General features: G+C 40.5%; 2 protein-coding genes across 4 annotated transcripts in view; one reads left to right on the top strand and one right to left on the bottom strand.

The window, feature by feature from the left end:
* mcu (mitochondrial calcium uniporter) overlaps positions 1–2,498 on the bottom strand; it is a 41,094-nt gene extending 38,596 nt beyond the window's left edge. For both annotated transcript variants that reach the window (XM_030772026.1, XM_030772027.1), the window contains exon 1: positions 2,354–2,498. In XM_030772026.1, the coding sequence (XP_030627886.1) occupies positions 2,354–2,470 (117 nt within the window). In that variant the 5' untranslated portion in view covers positions 2,471–2,498. The remainder of the gene's footprint in view (positions 1–2,353) is intronic.
* Positions 2,499–11,536: 9,038 nt separating this feature from the next.
* micu1 (mitochondrial calcium uptake 1) overlaps positions 11,537–22,433 on the top strand; it is a 32,704-nt gene continuing 21,807 nt past the window's right edge. For both annotated transcript variants that reach the window (XM_030770878.1, XM_030770879.1), the window contains exons 1-3: positions 11,537–11,634; positions 17,180–17,344; positions 18,468–18,651. In XM_030770878.1, the coding sequence (XP_030626738.1) occupies positions 17,181–17,344; positions 18,468–18,651 (348 nt within the window). In that variant the 5' untranslated portion in view covers positions 11,537–11,634; position 17,180. The remainder of the gene's footprint in view (positions 11,635–17,179; positions 17,345–18,467; positions 18,652–22,433) is intronic.

The raw sequence follows: 22,433 nt of genomic DNA, 5'->3' as shown, positions 1-22,433 counted from the left end.
GAACCATCTCAAAAACCAAAAGAAACACCATTACACTTTTAAAAACGATTTGGAGGCTCTTGGGCAGATTCTAAATCGATGAGTCGACATCCCATATGATCTGTGTGAAGGTTTCCCTCTGTGTGAAGACTTGCCAGCCTTTTTATCCAGCTAATCCAGATCACTTCTGTCACCAAGTCAATCAGAACCGCAGGGGTTAATCAGATTATTCCAATCCTGATTGGATTAACACACTCCATGCTGGTTCAAGCTCAATGAGAAGTTGGGAAGAGAAAGGCACTTAACAGAACAGAGTAATTTTTCATCCAGACAAACAAAACAGAGAATGCACAAGACACAGAGCTAGTGAGACTTTAGTAATAAGACCAGACATATACACAGACTGTGGAAAAACCGACATCTGAATCTCTGTTACCATTTGCAGGGTTTTTTTCCCCTCCAGTTCAGCGGTGGTTCAATCTGAGGACGTCCTAATTATTTATCTTCACACACACGGCATGTTAGCTTTTAAAGGACAGTTTAGTCAATAATGAGCAAGCAGGGGTTAAGTGTTTTGTCTCCAGGGTAAAACATCTGTGGTATACCTCATTCTAAGCCAACATCTCCTCAAAGCAGGAGACTGGAGAGTGAAGGGTTAAAATAGATAAGCTCACAGCCTTTTTCTGAGGGTTCCCCCAGTCAGGAGGAACATAGCCAGGTATGACAGAACCATGGTTCCTGAGGGAGGAACAGGGCTTTCTGGTTCCTGTTAGGCCAGCAGGCTGTGAGCCTGTTAAACACTTGCATGGGTTAGTGCAGCACTTAGCAAGCTGGCTACAAAGACAACTAATATGACTCATTAGATAAAAACAACTACCTCCTTCAGCACCAGGTAAGGGACTGACTGACACTCCCTGACATACAGTGAAAAGGTTGTGAATAGCACTGGGAAGGCAGTGCAACCCTGTAAAAGACAACGGGGTCATAAATATGACTTGTCTGAAATCAAATAACTGCAATTTAAAAGGGTTGAGCAATGCCAAGGGTTGAGACACACAGCTCTGATACAGTGTTATGTGCCCATGAATGTGTGAGAAAGGGAAGAACTGGGTGTTGTATTTTCCTCACTAGCACTGATTGATACTTTTCCTTGTCAAGAAAAGCCTTGAAATAGTTCAGCGTTGGGACCACAACCTAGATCACTCGGTAAAGCACTGAATAAACTTCTCTCTCTTCGAGTTACTGACAGGGCCTTGTAATCATAATTACCTTTCCAAGAGTATCGGAGGGCTTTGTTCGAGTGCGTTACTCTCCGAGTTCTCTCAAAGCCTGTGAGTTCTCGCAGAGGAAAACCCAGGAGCTCCCTGCTGTATGGGGAAACACCCGCAGAAAGGGAGGGGTTGTAAAGGAAAGAGAGGAAGGAGAGTCTGACATAATCAAATACGGGGCAGAGGTGTATGCGCAGAGTATAGCCCTGTTTTTCCCCCCAACAGGCTACTGCCTGTAGTTCACCGCACGTTGATATGGAGGCGCGCGGCCCCTTCAGTTGCCTCTATGAACGGAGTTTTCTGCCGCACTGTCACACTCTTCCTCCTTATACACGCACACACACACTCACTGCAGAGGCGCAACGCCGCTCGGACGTTCAAGACAGAAAACGAGATGCGACGACGGAACGTATCTCATTTGATTCGAACGAAAAACTGATGTCAAACGCCAGTAAAGACTATATATGCCACGTAACCAGTCACCGTAATATCCAGCGAATTGCTTCCGCTCTTACACACTACTGGTAATTGTGCAAGTCTGTTTCTGAACGCGAATTGTTGTCGTACAGTCAGCGTTAAAGTTAGGGGACCACTGTTGCATTCAAGGTTATCCCACGAAGAAGCCCGCAGAGATACACATACACTTAATTGGCACCTTGGATTACTTGTCATCTTAGCAAGCTATCCTAATGTTAGAGGGCAAAGCGATGCATACATATCCTACAGATCTGGATTTTACCGCGCCTGCATTAGACAGTGAGCTGGGATTTTTTTTTTTTTTTTTGGGCGAAAATTGTGCGTATACGCCTGCACAGCGTGACTGGAAATGTAACCACCAGATGGCAAAGGAGATGTTAATGTAGTGACACAACTGCCCCTAAAATAAGAGGACAGTTGTATGTAATTAACTCAAACTGCAGTATCTCTCGTAACAAGTGAAGAGGTGATATATCCATTAGTGAATCGTTAGCAAGCTACTTCCTTAGCAAGCTGACTTTCCGCAGCTAGCGATACCCAAGGCTACTCATGTACCCACCCCCTCATATCCTTCGCCCCCTCCCTTGTCCACCAACACCCCCTGTTCGATCAGCGGTCCGAAGACTTACCGATCTTGTGTGCTGCTGTTGTCGCTGTGAGGACACACCAAGGGCGGGGAATGCAACACCTACTGCCCCGCTGCTCCGGGGCAAGAAGAAGACCGATCTACACACTTTCGCAGCCATCTCTAGAGTGAAACCTGCCTGAAGAGTCGAGTGCTGCTGGAGAACTGTTTCAGACCGAGGTAGAAGGGAGGGGGGAATAGGCGGGTTCTTGGGCTGGGCTAGTTTTATATACAGCAACACGCGACCAATAATTTTTGGAACCGTCGTGATGTTGCACCAGTTCCGTGTGTGAAACAAATACTTTTTTGCATTAGTCCGAAGGAGTTCTTGGCAACGGATAATTATGTCATATCAATTAACGATTCAAGAGCAGTTCACAATCTTATTTGACCTGTCACCTGAAAACTGCAATTTCTACATGAGCCTCATGAAGCTTAACTCGCACTACTCAACGAGCTAAATATTAAGAAAATAAGAAGTATAACACTGATGAGAGAAACAGACACGTACTGGGTAAATACAAAGCATTGCCGGCCAATAAAGCACGATCATCCTGCCAGAGCTTGGTGTTCAAACTTTAGAACTATGACAATTATCAACAAAGCGACCAATCAAAAAGAGGATGGGAGGTTCCTTCATGTCCTTGAGTCTCTGGTGTAATGTGTTGTTCATTCTAAATATGAAGAATATTACAGTGACCCATTCAATTTCAGAAACAAATTCCATTTAAAAATGTACCAGTTTATTGTAAAAGTATTGTAAAAATATTTAGTCTTGACAATTAAAAACGAGGGGAAAAGTGTGTCCCAGAGTTAAGCTAGGTCAGAATAACTTGTGCATAAATACCTCTCACTGGAATAGTCGTTATTTCTGAGTGCATCAGTTATTTTCTCTTTTCTGTTAGTCTTGCAAATCACGACTGCAATCTCCACTAAGATGTTAAGGACTTAGACTTGAGTCTCAATGTGTCACTGTGTCATTCACTCCTGTTCCTGGCAGCCAACATGTCCTTTCCATTATGTTACTACTTTTCTATTATTAGGCTGTCCTTCAACCTGTTCTGTGGTTACGTAGGCCGAAGAGGTGCCGGAACAAATCTAATTTGATCGATCAGTCCATTTCATTTCTTGAAGAACATCTGAGAGTGAGATAAGGATTATCTCTTCTTTTGTTTGGCCACAGATCACACTTTGCAATGAGTACACCTAAGTCGGTTTAAGCTCACACATTCTCTGACCACGGTGTATGCAGCCACATGGTTAGTAATCGCCTTTTTCTAAGAAGACGGTCTAATATGAAACAAGTAACGACATGCCCTTGTTTCAAACTCATAAACCACGCGCTCCAGAATTGAACCCCATGTCAACATCTCGACTTGGATTACAATGCCAAAATGAAACACTATAAAGCCAGCTCAAAATTCAACACCTGCGGAATGGCTCACCTCCTGCATTCCAGTATTAATTAATTTCCTCATTAATGATATAAAATTATCCCATATTAATAAATGGCAAAGCAGCTGTTGATTCAGAACATGTAACAATGCAGTTGATGATGAGCTTGTCTCAGAAGAATGACTATATGCCCGCTTCATCTCATACCCTCATTCTTTGCCCAGGTGCTCTGCAGAGGTGCATGCGTGAAGCAATTTAAATGCTAATTCAGAGGCTAGGACAAAGACCGTGCTCAAGGCGCAATTCCTTTGATGATTCCTAAAGTAGGAACTGGAAGACGGACAGTTAACATAGATTTGTTAGGTCTTTGCAGAGCAAAGCACACAGGCACACACACACACACACACACACACACACACACAAATCATAATTACTTGTGTCTCCTCAGACACATGTTCCTTTACCACGAATTCATTCAAAAGACACATATGTTACATTCATAGGATTACTTTGAGCCCTGTACATATCACATTTACATCAATAGGGCCTAAATTTCTAAAAAAAAGAAAAAAAGAAATTAGATAGATTAACATCAGCCTTCAGTCATAACTAACTAATATATTAGACAAGGTAAAAGTCAGGACCAACGTTTACTTTTTACTTTTACAGCCAAGTTCTTTGAGAGTGTATTCCAACATGGTCCAGATCTACATAATTTAAAGTTTATATGTAGACTGTGGCTTTGTGTTTTTAGCCTTTTGGGGAAAATGGTTACATACACAATTCAGCAAAATTACCTTGCTAAGCTGTGCAAGACGGCTTTCAAATATGTATGTATGTATGTATGCATGTATGTATGTATGTACTGACTGACTGACTTACTGATTGACTGAAATGAAAAACAAGCATCCATATTTGCTGCTTTATTACATTTTAAATAATTTTTGCTATTTATTTTTGTGTAATGGTTTGGGTATTTTTAATATTTGGACCATCTCCACTGACTTAGCCTTGATTGGACATAATATAAAGTTCTGAACATTTCATGACTGAATATACGTGTGTGTGTCTGTGTGTGTGTGAGTGTGTGTGTGTGTTGGTGAGAGATAGAGAGAACACATGTTGAAATGAACCACATGATATGTGGTATTTGTTAACTCATACCGAATGGTCTCTGTGTGACTATAAAAAGCAACACTGTTTTTGCCCCACACCTGTTGCTGAGTCACAGATCTCTGAGGGCTCGTAGCCCCATGCCTACCAACCAGAGCAGGGTGACAAGAAAGCTCACATCCTGCTTCAGTTTTCCAACTTTCAAAGATGCCCTGGATTTGATGAGGCTGATCTACATAACGTGTTTTACTTAAGTTTGTACAGTCATTATTTAAAGTCTCAGGAGACTCTGGAATCTATGTGGGTCACTGGTTGGTTTGGCGGTTGGTTTAACGGGTAATTCAGTGGAACTCGAAGTCTAAGTTGAATTGTGAGGTAAGGACTGAAACAATTTCCAGTCTGATTCTGGATAGGAAATCATCTATTATGTGTGGGCGAAGGCAGAGGGGGGGTTGAGTTGTTTGGCCAAGGCAGAATCAGGAGTGTGCAGCTCCTGGCAGAAGGAGAAAAAAACCCCATGAAACGGAGTTTAAAAGAATTTGGATTAAGATCAAGTACTGATAGGCACCTCTTTCTTTTTTCCACCCAAAGATTCATCACCTTATAGTCCTTACTTGTTCTCTCTTGCTCTCTCTCTCTCTCTCTTTCTGTCTCTCACTCTCTCTCTTCGTTTCTCTCTAACTCACTCTCTCTTGCGCCACCCCCCCCCCATTTTTTTTGAACACACGTGTGTTCTCACACACTCCACAATCTTTGCAAAGACAAGACAAACAGACAAAAAGTTGACACAAACATTCCTTCCTTTTAAGAGTTGTTTGGTACATTGCATTCAACGGCCACACCTCAAGGTCAGGGCTGTATAATTCAGTGAGCTGTAGTGGTGACGGGCCGGCAGAACTGGTAGGAGCAGGGCCACTTCAACATTTTATCACCACCTGACAAACGAGCCACTCCCATCAATTGGAACAAGCTCAGGGAGAAGTGAGCAAGCAACTGCAGCCGTGGACACACTTCACTTAACCCACATAAAATATTCATTCAGAATGAACAACAGGAGCTGGACGCAAGTTCCCATCCATTTAATAGCTTTTTCATTCATTAGCTAGCATTGCTTCTGCAGGTATTATACACCTGGCTGCATTGTAAGCCAGGTACAAAATACACACACACACATTAGACAAGATAAGCAGAAACCTGAACCTTTGTTTGTCAATCCCTCACATGAACACAGATACAGATAAAACAAAGTCTGTGACCCCAACTCCAGTTATATGGGTCTAATTCTGTCAAGGATGCAAAAACGTGCATGTATACACAAACAAACAGGGACAGGGGCGATAAAACAAATAGGGCACCATCCTGAAATAGATTCTAATCTTCGGTGGCATGCAAAAACTAAACTGCTACAGTGATACAACTACTACTGAGATATCAACAGAATGGCCATGAAAAATGTGTCAAATAAAATTTACTCATCCAGTGACTGTCTTTGATTTATGTAAACCATATCAATATGTTCCTCTGAATTAATATTAGGCATAAATTAAGGAGACTTCTTCCACTGGTTCCACTGGTTTCAATGCATTTTCAATGCAGTTTCAGGAATATTGTCTCTTCGTATATTAAACCTTTGAAGAAGGGGCATGTTGTCCAAGAAAAAAAGTCAGGGCAGCTACTGCCATCTTGTCTCGTCGTTTGTTCCACTTTTGAACTTAAACTATTGTCACATTGTAAGAAGAACTGAACTTTGTAAAGATGTCAAATGCTTCTAACAGTTCAGTCAGTTGCCAGGTTGAGGAAGATATACGTTACCAATCCCAGTAGAGTCAACATAGAAACGTCGCTCTGATCAACACTTTGAACAATCACTTCAGGTCTGACCTTTGTGTTAGATAGTTAGATAGTTCAGAAGGGTGTGTACACCCTAGGAGCGGCAAGGAACAGGAAACTGATTCTGAAGAGTTCATTTACAAACATGGTGTGGATTTTACAGTAAATTACAAGCCAGAAAAATCCCTAAACCACCATAGAATCAGTTACTGTTAAGCTGCAGTATAACATTTGACAAAGACAATAACAGCAAAAAAATATGTATATTTATGAGACTTTTTCAAACCCGAGGGTGGAAAGTGACTTAGAAAAGAGAGAATATGAGGTTTGAATAGTGAAACAGCTAAACGAAAAATAAATAAAAAGTAGAGATATAAAAAAGATCAGATACAGATAGCAGAAATGAACAGAATACTGCAAAATGAAGGTGTTATACAAAATGTAACGCAATGGAAGCTCATAAAAGAATGGTTTCATGTGTTCTAGGAGGAAGTAGGGCAAAGTCATTTTACATCTAGAGAAAGACTATGAGATTTTAGCTTTGGCCCTGGAATAGATAAAACTCTTCAACAGATTTCCTGTTTAGAGAGTATGAGGTTCATAAATTGCTGATGCACTCTGGAGCCAGACGAGGTCTAGCTTTAAAATTAATTAAAATTATTTTCAGCTCAGTCCTAAAACTGACTGGGAACCGGTGAAGGAAGCAATAGGTGACTTTTCATGCTTGTTCTCTTTGTATGTTAAGGAAACATGCCGTAGAATTTTTCACTAGTTGCAGACAGGAATGGGTAGCTAGAAAATTTCGACAGATTTACAACGGTGATGTAGTGTATTAGATTTAAATTTATGGACAACTTTTTGTATATCCAAATCTTTGATGAATTACCAGATTTTTTTTAATTAATTCAACTAAAAAAGCATGATTTCTATAGTGTTATAGCATGCTCCTGACACCTCCAGTAAAAAAAAAAAAATCCATATTCTCATCCATAGGTCTTTAATTTAAAACCAGTCAACCAAGTTTAGATTTGACTGTATTTGATGCATTCTCTGGCCTAAGAATAAAAAAAAAACCCCAAAAAACAGGCTTTTGTGGATTCAACTGAACAAATGTTTTTAAATGTCCTCAGGGCAGGCCATCCTATCTATTCGAATTGTTTAGATTTGTGGAAAAACATAGCCTAGTGTCATTTTTCTCAAAAAATTAAAATCAGTGTTAAACTTCTGGATGTTTTGTCCAAGTGATTGCATTTAAACTTAAAACAAGATAGGCCCCGGGACTGATCCTTGAGGTATGCCACCTATAAATTTTACTGCTGATGGCTGCTGAAAACTGCCCATCTAATGTGTAGAATCTGAACTGTATAAGGGCAGAGTGAGTGGCTTCTACACAGTTAATCTATAAGAGACAATACAAAACTTCCACCTCTATTAGTTGTTATAGTTAAGATATTCATAATCTCAAAGAGAGCTTTTTTAGGGCTATGTATCACTGAGAACCCAGAATGAATTATCACAGGTTATTTTGATAAGTAATCAATCACACACACAGAACCCCCCCCCACCCCCACCCCCCACCCCCCCATCACCCCCCCAAGCCACCTGAATGAGGCCTGAGAATGTTAGCAAAGGGGGCTGAAGCAGGTTGAATGTTAGCATTTGTATGAGGAGGAGGGTTAAACCACAGAGCTATATAAGACAGAGGAACTGCAGCTAACTGTAACCACAACGTCTTTAAGGGTCTTGTCTGGAATAATGCTAATGGAGCAAGTTGGGGTTTCATCTGTGATCCTCCACCAGTCTGCCAATTAGATCCTCATGAGACACTGTCCCAAATGAACACACCAATGCATTACTGGAGCAAGAGACAACCATTTTGCGGGAAAGGGATTGCATTTGAGAGCTATTTGGTCAATTACGTTTTAGAAAACCAATAAAATTCATCATAATTTTTGAAAGATGGGCTTAGCACAATGGGGAAGAGTGCATGACTGACGGTACTACACTGAGGTCTATAGCTATATTTAGAGATTGAATGAGAAAATAATTGAACTCTTGTCACCTTTAAGTGCATTTATTAAAACAAAGTCAGATGACTGTAAATCAAATGCAGTAGTTTATTAGACTTCTGTGAGGAGCACTTCACTGTGTTTTACAAATCCAGCGCTTGCACTGAGTTTGCATGGGTTTTCAGAGAATTCTGTAATAGGGTTTTAATTGGTCTCGGTTCAGTTAACTTTTTACAGTAGGCTACGTTTCTGTACATACAGTACATTCAGTACATTTCTGTTATCCTTGACAATAACAGCAGTTACCTGGCAACTCAAGTTACCATTAAAGTACTGCAATGTTTCGCACACCAGTTGCTGTAAACTTAAAGGCGTTGTTAATGGCTTACATTTGCAACAAGTAGCAACAGTAGCAACGAGTGTTTTCTTGAAGAAAAGGCATCTATATCTTCAGTTAACTAGAGACAGAAAACATTCACACATGACTATTGGTAAGTTATACATCTGAATAAGCAATATTTACTGGGATTTGTTATGTCTCAGGTGATGATCAGCCCCCATGTCCTTCATTAATATGTAGTATGCAGTTGATATATTACATGGAAAAAGAAGATTGAATTTTCTTTCAAACCAGCTGAACCTTGCCATGTTATTGTCGCTCCTGTCTGAGGCCCAGAGGAAGAGAACAGGGATTGGGAAAGAGGGAAGAGCGAGCGCAGAGGCGACGTGGCAGTGCAGGTCATTCAGTGGGCGTATGGCGCTGAGTGAAGCTATTATGATGAAGATGAATTTGAGAGCAGACAACATCAGAACACCGAGGCCCAGTGACAAACTGAAAACATTAATGAGGCTTGGATTCGGAGGTCACATGCTGAGTGCAGAACAGGCTCTTATTGCTGAAATGTAAAGAGTGAGAAATACAGGGGGGAATACATACTGTGTAGGAAGACAGACAGATAGACAGATAGATAGATAGATAGATAGATAGATAGATAGATAGATAGATAGATAGATAGATAGATAGATAGATAGATAGATAGATAGATAGATAGATGGTTTGATTGCCTGACTGACTGGTTTGCATTAATAAAAGCTAATGACAAAGAGGCTGAGGGTTTGTGCTATATAGATACTCTGGGAAGATTAAAAGACCATCAGGGCAATAGTCTGAAGATGTTAGTGTGAGGAATGTATCCTGCTCTGCTTTATACATGATTTTAATGTGAGAATAAACCTTTGGAAGCTAGAGGGCACATAGTCATTCCTCAAGAGCAAAGTGATTACAAATGGACTGATCACCCTCATGCTGTGCATGGATTGGACGACAGTGCATTCCAGATTACAATGCTGATTAAATTATAATGTGCTGCCTGGTGTCTCAGATAGTAATGCTTCTTGTAACATTATACAATAAAAATGATATATGGTTTGCATATCTTGTTTTGAGCACATGCAGTCCACCAATGCACACACATATAATTTGATACACATGGGATTGAAAAATAATTACAGAATTTGTACTTTTGCTGCCTACAATATTTCTTGTGACCATGAACCAAAATGCATTTGGTAATAATAATAATAATAATAATTATAATAATAATAATAATAATAATAATAATAATAATAAAAGACCAAGGTGTAGTGGCTGAGGAGATAAGAAAAGTCATTAAACTTTGGGGGATGGTTAATGGTATGAGGAAAAATAACGATTCATTATTGCCTCTATACTTTCACTGGTAAAACCAAAGCAAGATTTGTCATCAAAAATATTTTCTCATTTTAGATTATACAGAAGCATATTTTGCCTGGAACACACTTTGTTGGATAAGAGGAAGGAAAACCACTGAAGTTATGCGCTGGGAAAATGTATTCCCCATCAAGAACAACAGCTCATGGCTAAAAGTTCACATTGTTTCCCAGAGTGTCCTGGGAGGATAGCTCACAAGGACAGTGGAGTATGTTCATCACACCCAGGCCCGCTCAGATCCTCTTTCATGCTCGGCTGACCTACAAGGAAGTTTGCCAAAGATGGTCCATTTTTTTGTGGGGTGTTTGATAACGAAACTGGAGTATTTATATAATGATGGAAGACAGTGGGAAGAAGAGAGGGCGAGAGAGAAAAATGTGAGGCACGCAATGGCAAGGACACACAAAGAGAGACTATTTCTGGGCTCTTCTGGTCCTCTCGGGGGCATCTGAGTTATGTGTGCATGGGTAACGAAGGATGTCATGCATTTCATGTGATGCAATACCAAATGATTTCAAGACTCCCAGCTTGCCTCTTAGGGAATAAAAAATAATAATTCAACCAAATTTGTCTCAGGAAACATCCACATCTGGATGCCCAGTATTTTTAAAAGTCTCAGTCTGTCTCGAAGTCCTGAACGAACAAGCACGATGTCAAATGGATTTATACTTAACATCCTGCAGCTGATAATTCTACCATTAGCTTGTTAGGTTTAGAGATAAACCTAGATTATAGAGTTTAGGACGGTTTATCTTATATCTCCGTCAGTTATCTAAACTCACTGGACTTTGTGGTCGGGTAAACGTACATTAACACCATGAACCCGCAACCATATGTGCATACATCATTGCTAATTTTCTTTTTTAATGAAACTATATCTCCGTTCCGCTTTCAAAAACATTAATGGAGCTCCCTGTGACATCTGCTCATTGCCCCTAACAACATCACCTTGTGTATAAACACACTGAAAGTTCAGGGGTGGGGCCGTGGAGGACTCGAGGAAGGTCTTGCTGTGGCTTCCTGACGTACGAAGAGGGGCGTGTGTCGAACAGGGCCTTCATGGACGCGGAACTAGAGTGTTGAACAGATATCGGTGAAAGGATTCTCACGTAGATTTTGAGTTTAATTTAAGCAGAAACGGCAGAGACACTGCACATCACGAGCTGCTGAATTTTCTAAAGAGACAAAGTAAGTAAGAACTGACTTGAAGATTCTTTTAAATATTACAAGTCAGAAATCATCTGTTTGTTGATTTGGTGAGCAGTTAGCTTGCTAACGCCTCGTACTGCAGAGCCGTAGCTAACGCAACGCAACGTCCACTTTGAAGCAGCAATAAGCCAGTAATGGTTAACGTTTACATTACTGTTGCAGTGTATATGAACGTCAGGATACACACTTGTTCTAAATGAGCAAAAATAGCGAGACACGGGGACGCTAACAGTTAATCTTAGCATGACCAGATTATTTGGTACTGCTAATTGCGTCTACAAGGATAACTTTTAATCTTCAACGTTGTCTGTTGTAATGTTAGTGATTATTGCGAACTGTATTGCTTCTCATTGGGCAGCTCTGTCCTTAATAACTGTTTACCAGTTCTGAGGGATGATGAGTTGAGTCTTTTTTTTTTTTAAGTGGGCAGAAAACGAAGCTTTAGCGATTTGTTAGCGTAAATTTTATTAATGATGTTGGTGCCACCAAGAATCGTCTTTGTTAAGATAACTTGCCTGCAGTTTATTTAGCCTCTGTTTTAACTAACTCAGTCTTCGATGAGAAGGCATCTATGATACAGACCAAAATCTGTAACTATAGCTTTTTGAGAAGTTGGAATGCCCCCAAACATATTGTAGTGATTTACTACAGAATAATGAAACGGTTTTGTACAGTTTTATGTTTATGTAGTTTCCAAAATAAAACTTATCAGAATGGTTCTTAGAATTATTTGATGTAATGTATATTGACACTGTTCTACTGATACGTCCAAAAAACGGAAAGTCACTGTTGAGTGTGATGTTATGTGTCTTTCAAAAGGCTCTCATTGAACAGGTCACTAACTTGTCTTGTTGCAAAATCCACAGTAAAACCTGCAAATTTATCTTTGGAATTTTCATCACCAAGGCACAAGAGAACATTTTTAGTAATATTATGTAAAAGTCAAAATCTAAATGTGAGTAACACATTAACATGTTGCTTATTGTTTATTATAACAAGGTTTCATATTTATTTATGAATAACATTGGTCCTGCACGATTGTCTGGGACCTTCCACTATTACGGACATTTGATTATTGTTACTGTGGCATTACCCTGGTATTGTAAAGTATTTGATCAACGCAGTTTAATGAAATTGACTTACTGAAGTAATCATGTGCATAACCTAAGCAAACACACACAACTTCAAATGATATGCAATAACTTAACAAACACACATGCAAACCGTAAACAAATACACAGCTTAAACACGTATGCAAAACCTAAACAAACACATACAACTTAAACATATGTATACTATGATTTTTAGAATTTTTTTGTGCTATTGACTGATGAATGTAACATAACATCTATATATAGATTTTAGAAAAAAAAAAATTCTTAATGTCTCATGCTGAAATTTCTGATGTGTTGAGACATGAGGCATACAGTGTGGTTAAGAGGAATGCCTGTTATTCAGGGTCCTGTTGTAACAATTCTATGTTACAACAGGGCCTTCTATCGTATGTGCCAACCGGAGGAGGATGGGCTCCCCCTTTGAGTCTTGGTTCCTCCCAAGGCTCTTTATTCCTATTCACTTCATTGGGGAGTTTTTCCTTGCCCCTGTTGCCTTGGGCTTGATCACTGGGTTTTTAGGCACTGATCACTGTAAAGCTACTTTGAGGCAATTTTTGATTGTAAAAAGCTCTGTACAAATAAACTAGGAACACAGAGGAGACCTTTATGAATTAAGGTAAAACATTCAGATTTTATTTGTCAAGTAATAGTCCATGCGCAGGCACTTTATAAATACTCGATTAGAAATAAGAAATTAGTATTATAGGAGTATCACACACATCCAAGCTTGTTTAAGGAGTGAACAGATAATCGTACACCATGATGTATCCATGTACAGCAGTGTCTGTGGAGAGAGAGCCAGCAGGTGGTAGTGAGTGAACTGACTGCTGATGGAATTATTAGCAAGACTAACCACAAAAGAAGGGTTAGAAGTCATGTAGAAGAACTAAAAAAGGAAATGAGAAAAGGAACAAACAAACCAATTATACAGTGAGATGCTGTGAATAGGCCTGATACTGAGGTTTTTCTCACACTGAAAGCTTACTGAAACAGTACCGTGCTCTCCACTGCAGAATGTTCCGGACTCATGTGGCACTGTGCCTCTGAGAAGAATAACAGTGACAGGTGACATGTTTTAGGCACACCTTACAGTGATTTGCCATCAGAGCAATGAGTAATGAGATGTTGATACTAGTGATGTTGTTACTGTTGCTGTTGGAAAGTGGAGCTATGTGTGATGTTTCTCTGTATGAGCACATAATTCCTATAGGGTATTAGCCAATGTGCACCCTTTGAAAATGAAAGAGTGCGATTATTGAAGTTTTCAGTGAAGAAATTTGGAAAGTAAACAAATGTTGCAGTGATTCACTACATTCTTTGCACATTCACAGATCACTTTGTGTGGAGTTTTTGTGTGTAGTACTTACCGTATCATTGTACATGGTGCTTCATGTCACACAGCTCCAAGGACTACCATAACATTAACACCATGTGTCATTTGCGTGTTAGCCTATGTCATTCCCTTTTCTGAACAGCTCTCAGCTGTTCTTGGGCTGTTCACCATTTTCAGAACTGCTCTTGGCTGTTCTCACACTGTTCTCCCATTCTCTGAACAGCGCTTGTCTGCTTTTCTGTTGTGCACCGTATCAATGAAATTAATGAAATCCTTAGTATTTATTTTATTTTTTTGCTCTACTTTTTTTGACAAATGCATTGAACCCCTTTGCTTTATTGCAAAGTTATAAATGGAAAGGCAACATTTTCAGTGAAAATGTTGGGGTTTTTTCTATTGTTATGGTCAGCAAAGTACCATCTCACTGGGTCTGAAATTGTTTTGCAGGGGTATTGAATTAAAGAGCATGACAGCTAAGCTATAGCTGCTTGCCACTAGTAGTTAGAGGACTGCTGTGTAGCTGCAAGCAGCTTTCAGAAGGCTGTTACATATGTTCAGCTCAGGATGTAGCTCCAACTGAACACCATAGATTAGTGCTGGCGATTTGGGAGATAAGGCAGAGAAATGGATGTTTTTGAGAATGGACCAGGTCCTCTGTGGGCCTCTGGACCAGTTGAGTGTTACAGTCCAACTGATTTAACAGATAGAAAAGGGTTGCAGTCTTAGTCTTAACAGTTATGTGAGGCAAATACTTTGCTGTAATTTTAACAGTCTGGTTTCACCATCAGTGCAGTATTGAGTTCTCGGCAGGGGTGTTGGTGTGTGAGTTTATAGCTGAGGTTAAAAGAAAAATTTCCATTTCCTAGACATGCTCTAAAAGTCAAGATGCTTGTCGTTTATGGAGTTGAACTGGCGGGTTCTCTCTGTGTGAGGCGTGTTATTGTGGTTATCGGTCGCCGTCTTCTGACAGTCATTTAATACCCCAAAGGTATTTCCTTCAGATGACACAACGTAACAGAGTGTCATTTTACCTGGTGTCTGTGGAAAGCTATTTTCCATTTAAATCAGTTTGAACTGATAGAGTAAGGTGCTAACAGCAGTATTACTTTACAATTACATTTCAAAAGCTTAGCTGTGCAATCTACGCTAGGTTTACCAGAATCATCTTATTTTAAAATAGAGATGGATTATCCTGAAACATAGCATTACAGTCACTCGGAGAATAGATTCCATGCATTTTCTTCGCTGTCTTAAGTAAACTGTAAGCGTTTGAATGAAATACCGTAGTAAGTAAAGTTTGGCTAATATCGTAGCCGTAATGCGAACCTTGACGCCACCCACTTTTCATGAATGATGGGTATATTTCACAAGCTGTCTGTAAACGGATGAGTTGGAACCACAAAATGTTACACTGTCAAATTTAGCCCTTGAGATGAAAGGAGAAAGGAGCGCTGGTTTAACCGTTGCGTCAAGAATATCTGAATGAAGTGCCATTTTTGAATGAAGACGGGCCATGGTCAGGAAAGCGTCTGATATAACTGTGATGTACTTAAGATTCCGACAACGTACAGCAGTTTCTGATCTGAATACGTTAGCTCATTTCTCTCATTCAAAGCCGCTCGTGTAAGCCAGTCAATGTTTTATGTCATCTCGGCCGAAAATTCCAAACGACTCAGGTGTACCCTTCACCGAATATTGAAATATTTATAACTAAACTATAAATCTGCCTCCTTAAGTACTCGCCAAAAACTGACAGCTGTAACGGTCTTGGTACCTACAAAGACTGCCGCTTACCACGACCCCTGATATGTTATATAAAATTTGGAAGTCTCTATGTTGCTCTCACCTTCACCAAATATGTTCACTTAAGATAAATTCTAGTACTCCGTATAACTTGTATTATCATCTAGGATCTCTCTTAGCTTTATGTGGGGCAATGCTGTTTTCCCAAATCCTTTCATAACTGGTTGGGCTGCCATTCCATAGGAGAGATTAACAGTGTCCTGAACCCTAGAGACACACTCACTCCTCCCTCGCTTTCTGCAGTCACGCCCCAGCGATCACTCCAATTAGCATATATATACCCCCCCCCTCCACTGTTCTGCTGAATAAGGACAACTTTGAGTCTGACGGTCGATAATGGAATATCGACAGGTGGCGTTTCCAAACCTCCACGGGCCACCCTGCTCTCCTCTAAATGCGGCTCTGAGAGCAGAGAGAGAGAGGGAGCCAGCCAAAGGAAGACTCTGTCCTCTGTTCATAATTATAAGTCATTGTCCCGTGACACAAGCTGATGAATTAAACGACAGGATTTCTCCAAATGAAGTTTTAAGGCTCAGCATCCGTGCTTAAAAAAAAAAAAAAGAAAGAAAAAAGTGACCTCACAGTGGGGTTTCTTTTGTTTATTAATTAACAGCAATGTTAATGAAAGACATTTTTGGTCGATGAGCTGCAGGAAAGTTTTTGGAGGGTGTAGCGTATGTTTAAGCACAGAGTCATTCCTTTGAGAGACAGTCGATTGTTTTAAGCTTTAAGCTTTTTTTTTTTTTTTTTTTTTATGAGGCAAGATTGTTAATTAGCTAAGAGAAAATGTCCTAACTCCCTCCCTGGGGTGAATGCTTAAAGCTGGGGAGATGTGCTTTAGGGTCTTGCAGCCTTAGTAATCCCAACAGCCTTTACCAAAGAATCAACACTCTTAGCCTCAGTCCGTATCTCTATATAAGCTGCCATTTTAGACCTTAGCCAAAGGAGATTTAGTGTGTGAGAGTGTTGTGTGTTTGTCCTTGAATTTATTTAATTGAAAAAGAAAATCCATTTTACATGAGTGCAAATTTCTTTCTGTTGGTTTTATTAAATAGCTGTATGTTTCAATATATTTATCAGTGGGTGTGTTCTCTAAAATATATTTATTGAAATTGCTTCATGCACATTAATATTGTTCCTGTCTTCTTTGTTTAATATTCTGTTGAAGCAGGGGATTCAGGGCTTCAGGGGACATTAGTGATGTATTAAACTCTTTCTTTCCCTCTCCCTCCCTCTTTCCCTTGTTCTTTCTCTCTGTTTGTCTCATACACAGTATGTTCCGCTTGCGGACGTTGACGGCGGCCACATTGGGCGTGGTGCAGTTGTCACGGCGATACCATGGAAAAGCTTTTCAGGCTCCTAACCACCGAAGGCTTATGCTAGCGGCTCTGGTGGGTGTGGCAGGTGCATCTGCCAGCACGGGACTGCTGTGGACAAGGTTTGGACTCGAGGCATCAAAACCCTTTTTTAAAAAGCGTTTTCTGGATAGTTTCAGTAAGACTCAAGAAGTTTCTCTCCATCTGTTGCAATGACCAATAACTCAGCTTACTTTAAGACAAGTGTGTTTTGCTAAATGAACCTAGCCCTGCTTTGCTCAAGGCCCTGAGTGCATCACTTACTGTGTCAATGACAGATAGCCTTTAAACATATAGTCTTAATGCAGACTGACTTTAAACACGTAGTCTTTATAGACAGTGTTTACAGAAATAGTCTTTCAACAATCTTTGAACAGATAGTCTTCATATGCATAATTTTTAGAGAGACAGCGTTTATACACATGGTCTTTAGACAGACAGTAAACAGATAGTCTTTATACACATAGTGCTTAGTCAGACAGTGTTAATACACGTAGTCTTTAGACAGACAGTCTTTAAACAAACAGTTAACAGATAGTCTTTATACAAATAATCACAATTAGTCTTTAAACAGAGCAAGACCGTGTTAACAAATCTCTGTGAACAGAACAGGTTTCTATGTTCGGGCTGTCAGTGTAGTTGGGCTGAGGTAGGGCAGGGCTGTCTGTGTGTGTGTGTCCAGAGCTCTGTGTGTGTGTGTTTTAGCTGTAGGGGGGAGGGGCCTTAACATTGCTGTGACCTAAAATTTGGTGGTTATGAGGAATGGACATGGAGGTGTGGGACGTGGAGGGACGAGACATGGCTGTTCCACTCCCTTACCCCCGCCCTCATTCTCCTTATGTCCCATTAAACTGAATTATTCAGGCCACTGGCAGGCACAAGCACCCTCTGCATTACCACTACGCTTTTTTTCCATATTCACTTTGCACCAAAATGACCACAGGCATTCATAAGACCTGCTATTCCCACCTCAGAAAAGCAGCAGTGATCATCAACATACATGCAACACCCGATATTCATAATTATAAAGAATATAGAAACCATATGTCAGTTCACTGCATTCACATCTAAAATGTTTAAAATTTACAGCTGTTTAATGTTTTTTTTTTTCTTAACAATAGTTGATTATTGTCTGTGCAGTGGAACATTGTAACTGTGGTTCGTTATAATAAAAGTTTGTTGTCATTTCTCTCTCCTGACTGGCAGGGCCTACACAGAGGCTGGCTCATCGGTGAAACATGAGGAACAGGAAGATGAGGAGACCCTGAAAGACGTAGAGGCCAAGTCTGATTCGGACAGCATGGTGGAGTCCAGCGGAGGTGAGGAAGAGGAGGACGCGGGGTCAGAGGGGAAGAAGAAGAAGCCGAGGATAGGGTTCCGTGACCGTAAGGTAATGGGCGAATTGAGACCATTGACACCCTGTTTAATGGGCTATTCATAAAAACGATTTTCAGCCAATGACGACCTCTGCCCCTGCAGTCGATATAAGATGAGTCAGCCTTGCCTTGACACACATGATAGAAAACTCCATAGCCCCCCCACCCAAAAAAAAGCAAAAAACAAAACCTAATAAACATGCAAATCCACTGCCATAAAGCAGTCTGCATGGCATTTTTACGGCTGTCATGTAAATTGAGTTTGGGTTTGGTGTGCTCTTTGGCTGGTGACTGAGTTCAGACTGAGGGATGTTTCAGCAGATTCAGAGCAAAAAAGTCACTGTCACAACGTTGTCACTTAGCTAAAGTACTGCAGCCGGCACCGACACTGGCACAGACAGAGAATGGACAGAGAAAGAGATGTTTTAGAAGTATTCTGAACAAACGACTGTGGTTCTCTGAGGGCAGAGAGAGAGAAAGGGGAAGAAAAAGAGAATTGGGGAAATGAAAAGGAGAATTCCGCTGGTGGCTGTCGTAGCTCGGTCGAAGCCCAGCGCAGTCTGAGAGTTCGACACTCAGACAAACAGGATTAGCCTTTCCCTACAGGGCGTCTGTGTTCACCAGGCTTCCTGCCACTGGGCTTATGTAACTGTGTGTGTGCCCGTGTGTGTCTTTCATTCTACGATACCGGCTTTTGTGAAAGAGAAGTTAAGCGTTGCTGTAAAATACTCCCTGTTTGTCAATGTAATACTGTATGTGTGTGTATCCTTTAGTCTCGAGTGTATCTGTGATTGGATTTCTGACCATTATTGCCTACAGTTTCCCTTCCAAGTGTGTGTTTGCATAGTTATGTTTATGTAGTTGTGTGTGTATGGATTTGTCTGTGTGTGTGTCTGGAGAGTGGCAGAATTTCTTAGCCAGAATTATGATTTTTTTTTCGACTAATGAAAATAGTGGTGTGTAAGCTACACGTCTGGAAATATGCCTTCTGTCAGTGGTTGTGTTTCCTAATAAACTCGGCAAAAATTTTCAGCAATTAGCACAGGCTAGATTAGACAGTAAAATTAGTCAGTGATATGGAGTATTGAGATGGATTCATGCTTGAGTCGGCCTATATTTGTTTAATAGGTAATGTCCCATAGACCCTGAGTCAGTTCCTCTCAAGTTTACAGCAAATGCTGAAACAGATGTGTTTCCATAATGCTTCAGTAGAGTTCCCTCCTCTGAACCGTAACTGGAGATGCTTTGCACAGAACTGTCTTAGAATATCTGTCAAATCATGTTGGCATTTACTCCTGGCACCTTAAGAATACTGGGCAGGATTTATTTCCCTGGAAGTTCACTTATTAATATCTTACCAATAGACCGTAACGATTAGCAGAACCACACAAGCAGCAGCTTGTCTCTTCACTGGTGATAAAGGCAGTGGACATTTGAAGTGAAAAAGTCCACTGGTGGTTGTGAGGAATAATTTAGATGGAAATGACTAATGTGTAATGCTGGAGTGATGGGATTTAGGCTTAGAGCTGGTTGTTAAGATTCTAAACCTGTGTGTCAAGGTGATAGTGAATTAAAAAAAAAAACCTAGGTCAGTTCATTGCAGTATGTAACAGTGTATAAGTGTGTTCTGTGGCCCTGCTCTGTATCTCTGGTTTTTCAAATGTTCACATTTTTCCGGCTACCACAAGTGAAGGCTCTGAGTCAGTTCCTCTCCTCCAGACCTGGCTTTGTCGAATGGCACTTTCCCCTGCTCCTCCTTACAAACACACTCACTCACACACACACACACATGCATACATACATACACACACTTACAAACACACAGATGCATTAAATCTGCTGTCCACTGTGCTCTGTCTTCTGTCTTGCCATTGTCTAGGAATGAGAGGACACACAAACTGTTACAGCTCTGTGACAAATCAAGCGCTCTATGACAAGGGCTCTGTAAATAGAACATAAATACATGAATCCTGAGGCATCAGCTCAGTGGCAAATTTGAAAAAAGGAATTATTATTATTTTTTTAAAAATAATCTCTGTTTGTATGTGAGTGTGTGTTTAAAGTTTCTCTAAGCGTAACAGAAAAAAAAAATTGACAGTGTGGTAATCTCTTAGAGACACTGTAAAAAAGATGCACAGAACTGAACCCATCGTTGAACAGCGTCAGTCATTTTTACAGCTTGTGTCTTCACTGGTGAGAAAGTGGACACTTGAGGCGAAGACATCGGCTGGTGGACCTGAGGAGTAAAGTAGCTGGAAATGACTAATGATTCATTTGACTGTGTTTTTTCTCCCTCATAAACAGCTGCTTGTATGTATCGACCTTGTTTTTTTGGTCTTTTTTAATGATGTACAGTACAGATGAGTCAAGCTGTGTTTGCTGTTTGGGAGAAGGTTTTTTTTTCTCCTCAGATTTGCCTCAACATTGGAGTCACAGTGTAGGAAAACTGCCAGTAAAGTAACAAAAATAGACCTATTGTTCTGTTTAGCCTGCCAGCGATGAACTGTTTGTTCCTGTAAATTTCAAAGCAGCTTGGTGCTCTGTCTTAGACTGAGTTTTGCAGTTACTCAGTCTCAATAAAGTCTGTGTCAGGGAAAAACAGTTGTCACACCAATCAACTTCTGCAGGTGGTTATCGTTTAATCAGATCTTTTGTATTTGATGTGTGGATCAAGGTTTCCTCTGATTGGACTATAAATTTTTTCCTTTAAAAAAAAAAAAAAAAGAATTGGCTCGTTGATTTCCAAGTGGGTAATCACTAATAATAATGAACTAATTATTTAAAACTACCCTGGAATTGAACTTCTGTCAAGTGGAATCAAATTCAGTGCTTGGTTCTGATGCTTATTAAGGGAAACACAAACAAAATAATGAGTTTATTATAATTTTTTTTTTTGGTTTATAGCAGGACACAATCAAACAGAGGTCCAATAGATGTCTTTTCTGCATCGCTCTTCTGTTTGTTTGTTTTTGCGTTAGCGTTTATGACATCCCATGGTTCCTATGGAAGTCAGCAGGGCTGTCCTTTTGATGGGTTTCTCAGGCGAGCCTGTCAGCCTGTTCTGCAGTTTGATGCCGCGTCCCCTTGGGCACTGGTGAGACGGCAGTCTGCCTCGCTGTCTAATCCCAGTGCACTCCCCTGGCAGCATCCGCCCACAGCCGGCCTTCAGGGGCACTTCTCTGACACACACGTGTTGTCTCTGCCTTTTTGACGGACCTGTTAATGGAGTTGGGGGTTAATATGTGACCTCACTCTGACTGATGACACTAACTCATTATATCCTCACAGACCCTCTCTTCTTGTTTCCCAAACTCAGAAGACTCTCTGTCTCTAATTCACACATCTCTCTCACTAACTGTTGTGGGATACCTCTCTCTCACACTCTCTCACACATCTCTCTCACTCACTGTTGTGTCTCTCTCTCTCTCTCTCTCTCTCTCTCTCTCTCTCTCTCTCTCTCTCTCTCTCTACACACACACACACACACATATACACCATGATCTGTTCTTCAGCATCTGTAAACAACACTTGTCCTTTAATCACGTTTATAATAAGGTAATAAGGATTGAGTTTTTATTTTTGACAGGGGACACTTGATACACTCGCTGAAATGTTAGTCTGGTGTTGAATGTTTTATGAATTTAGTTTAATATTAACTGTCCCCTTCGTTTTTTTTTAGAGGTAGATCTTGCCTTTGTTTGAGGGCCCAAGTGTAGTCAGTCCAGGACACAGCTGTGGTGCTGTGTTGAGAGGGTGAGATACGGCTCAGCGGAAGACCAGACCGTATCTCTCTTCT

This window comes from Chanos chanos, chromosome 4 (genome assembly GCF_902362185.1).
Source record: "Chanos chanos chromosome 4, fChaCha1.1, whole genome shotgun sequence".
Classification (NCBI taxonomy): domain Eukaryota; kingdom Metazoa; phylum Chordata; class Actinopteri; order Gonorynchiformes; family Chanidae; genus Chanos; species Chanos chanos.
Note: the sequence above shows the minus strand (reverse complement) of the source record. Positions and strands in the feature narration are given on the sequence as shown.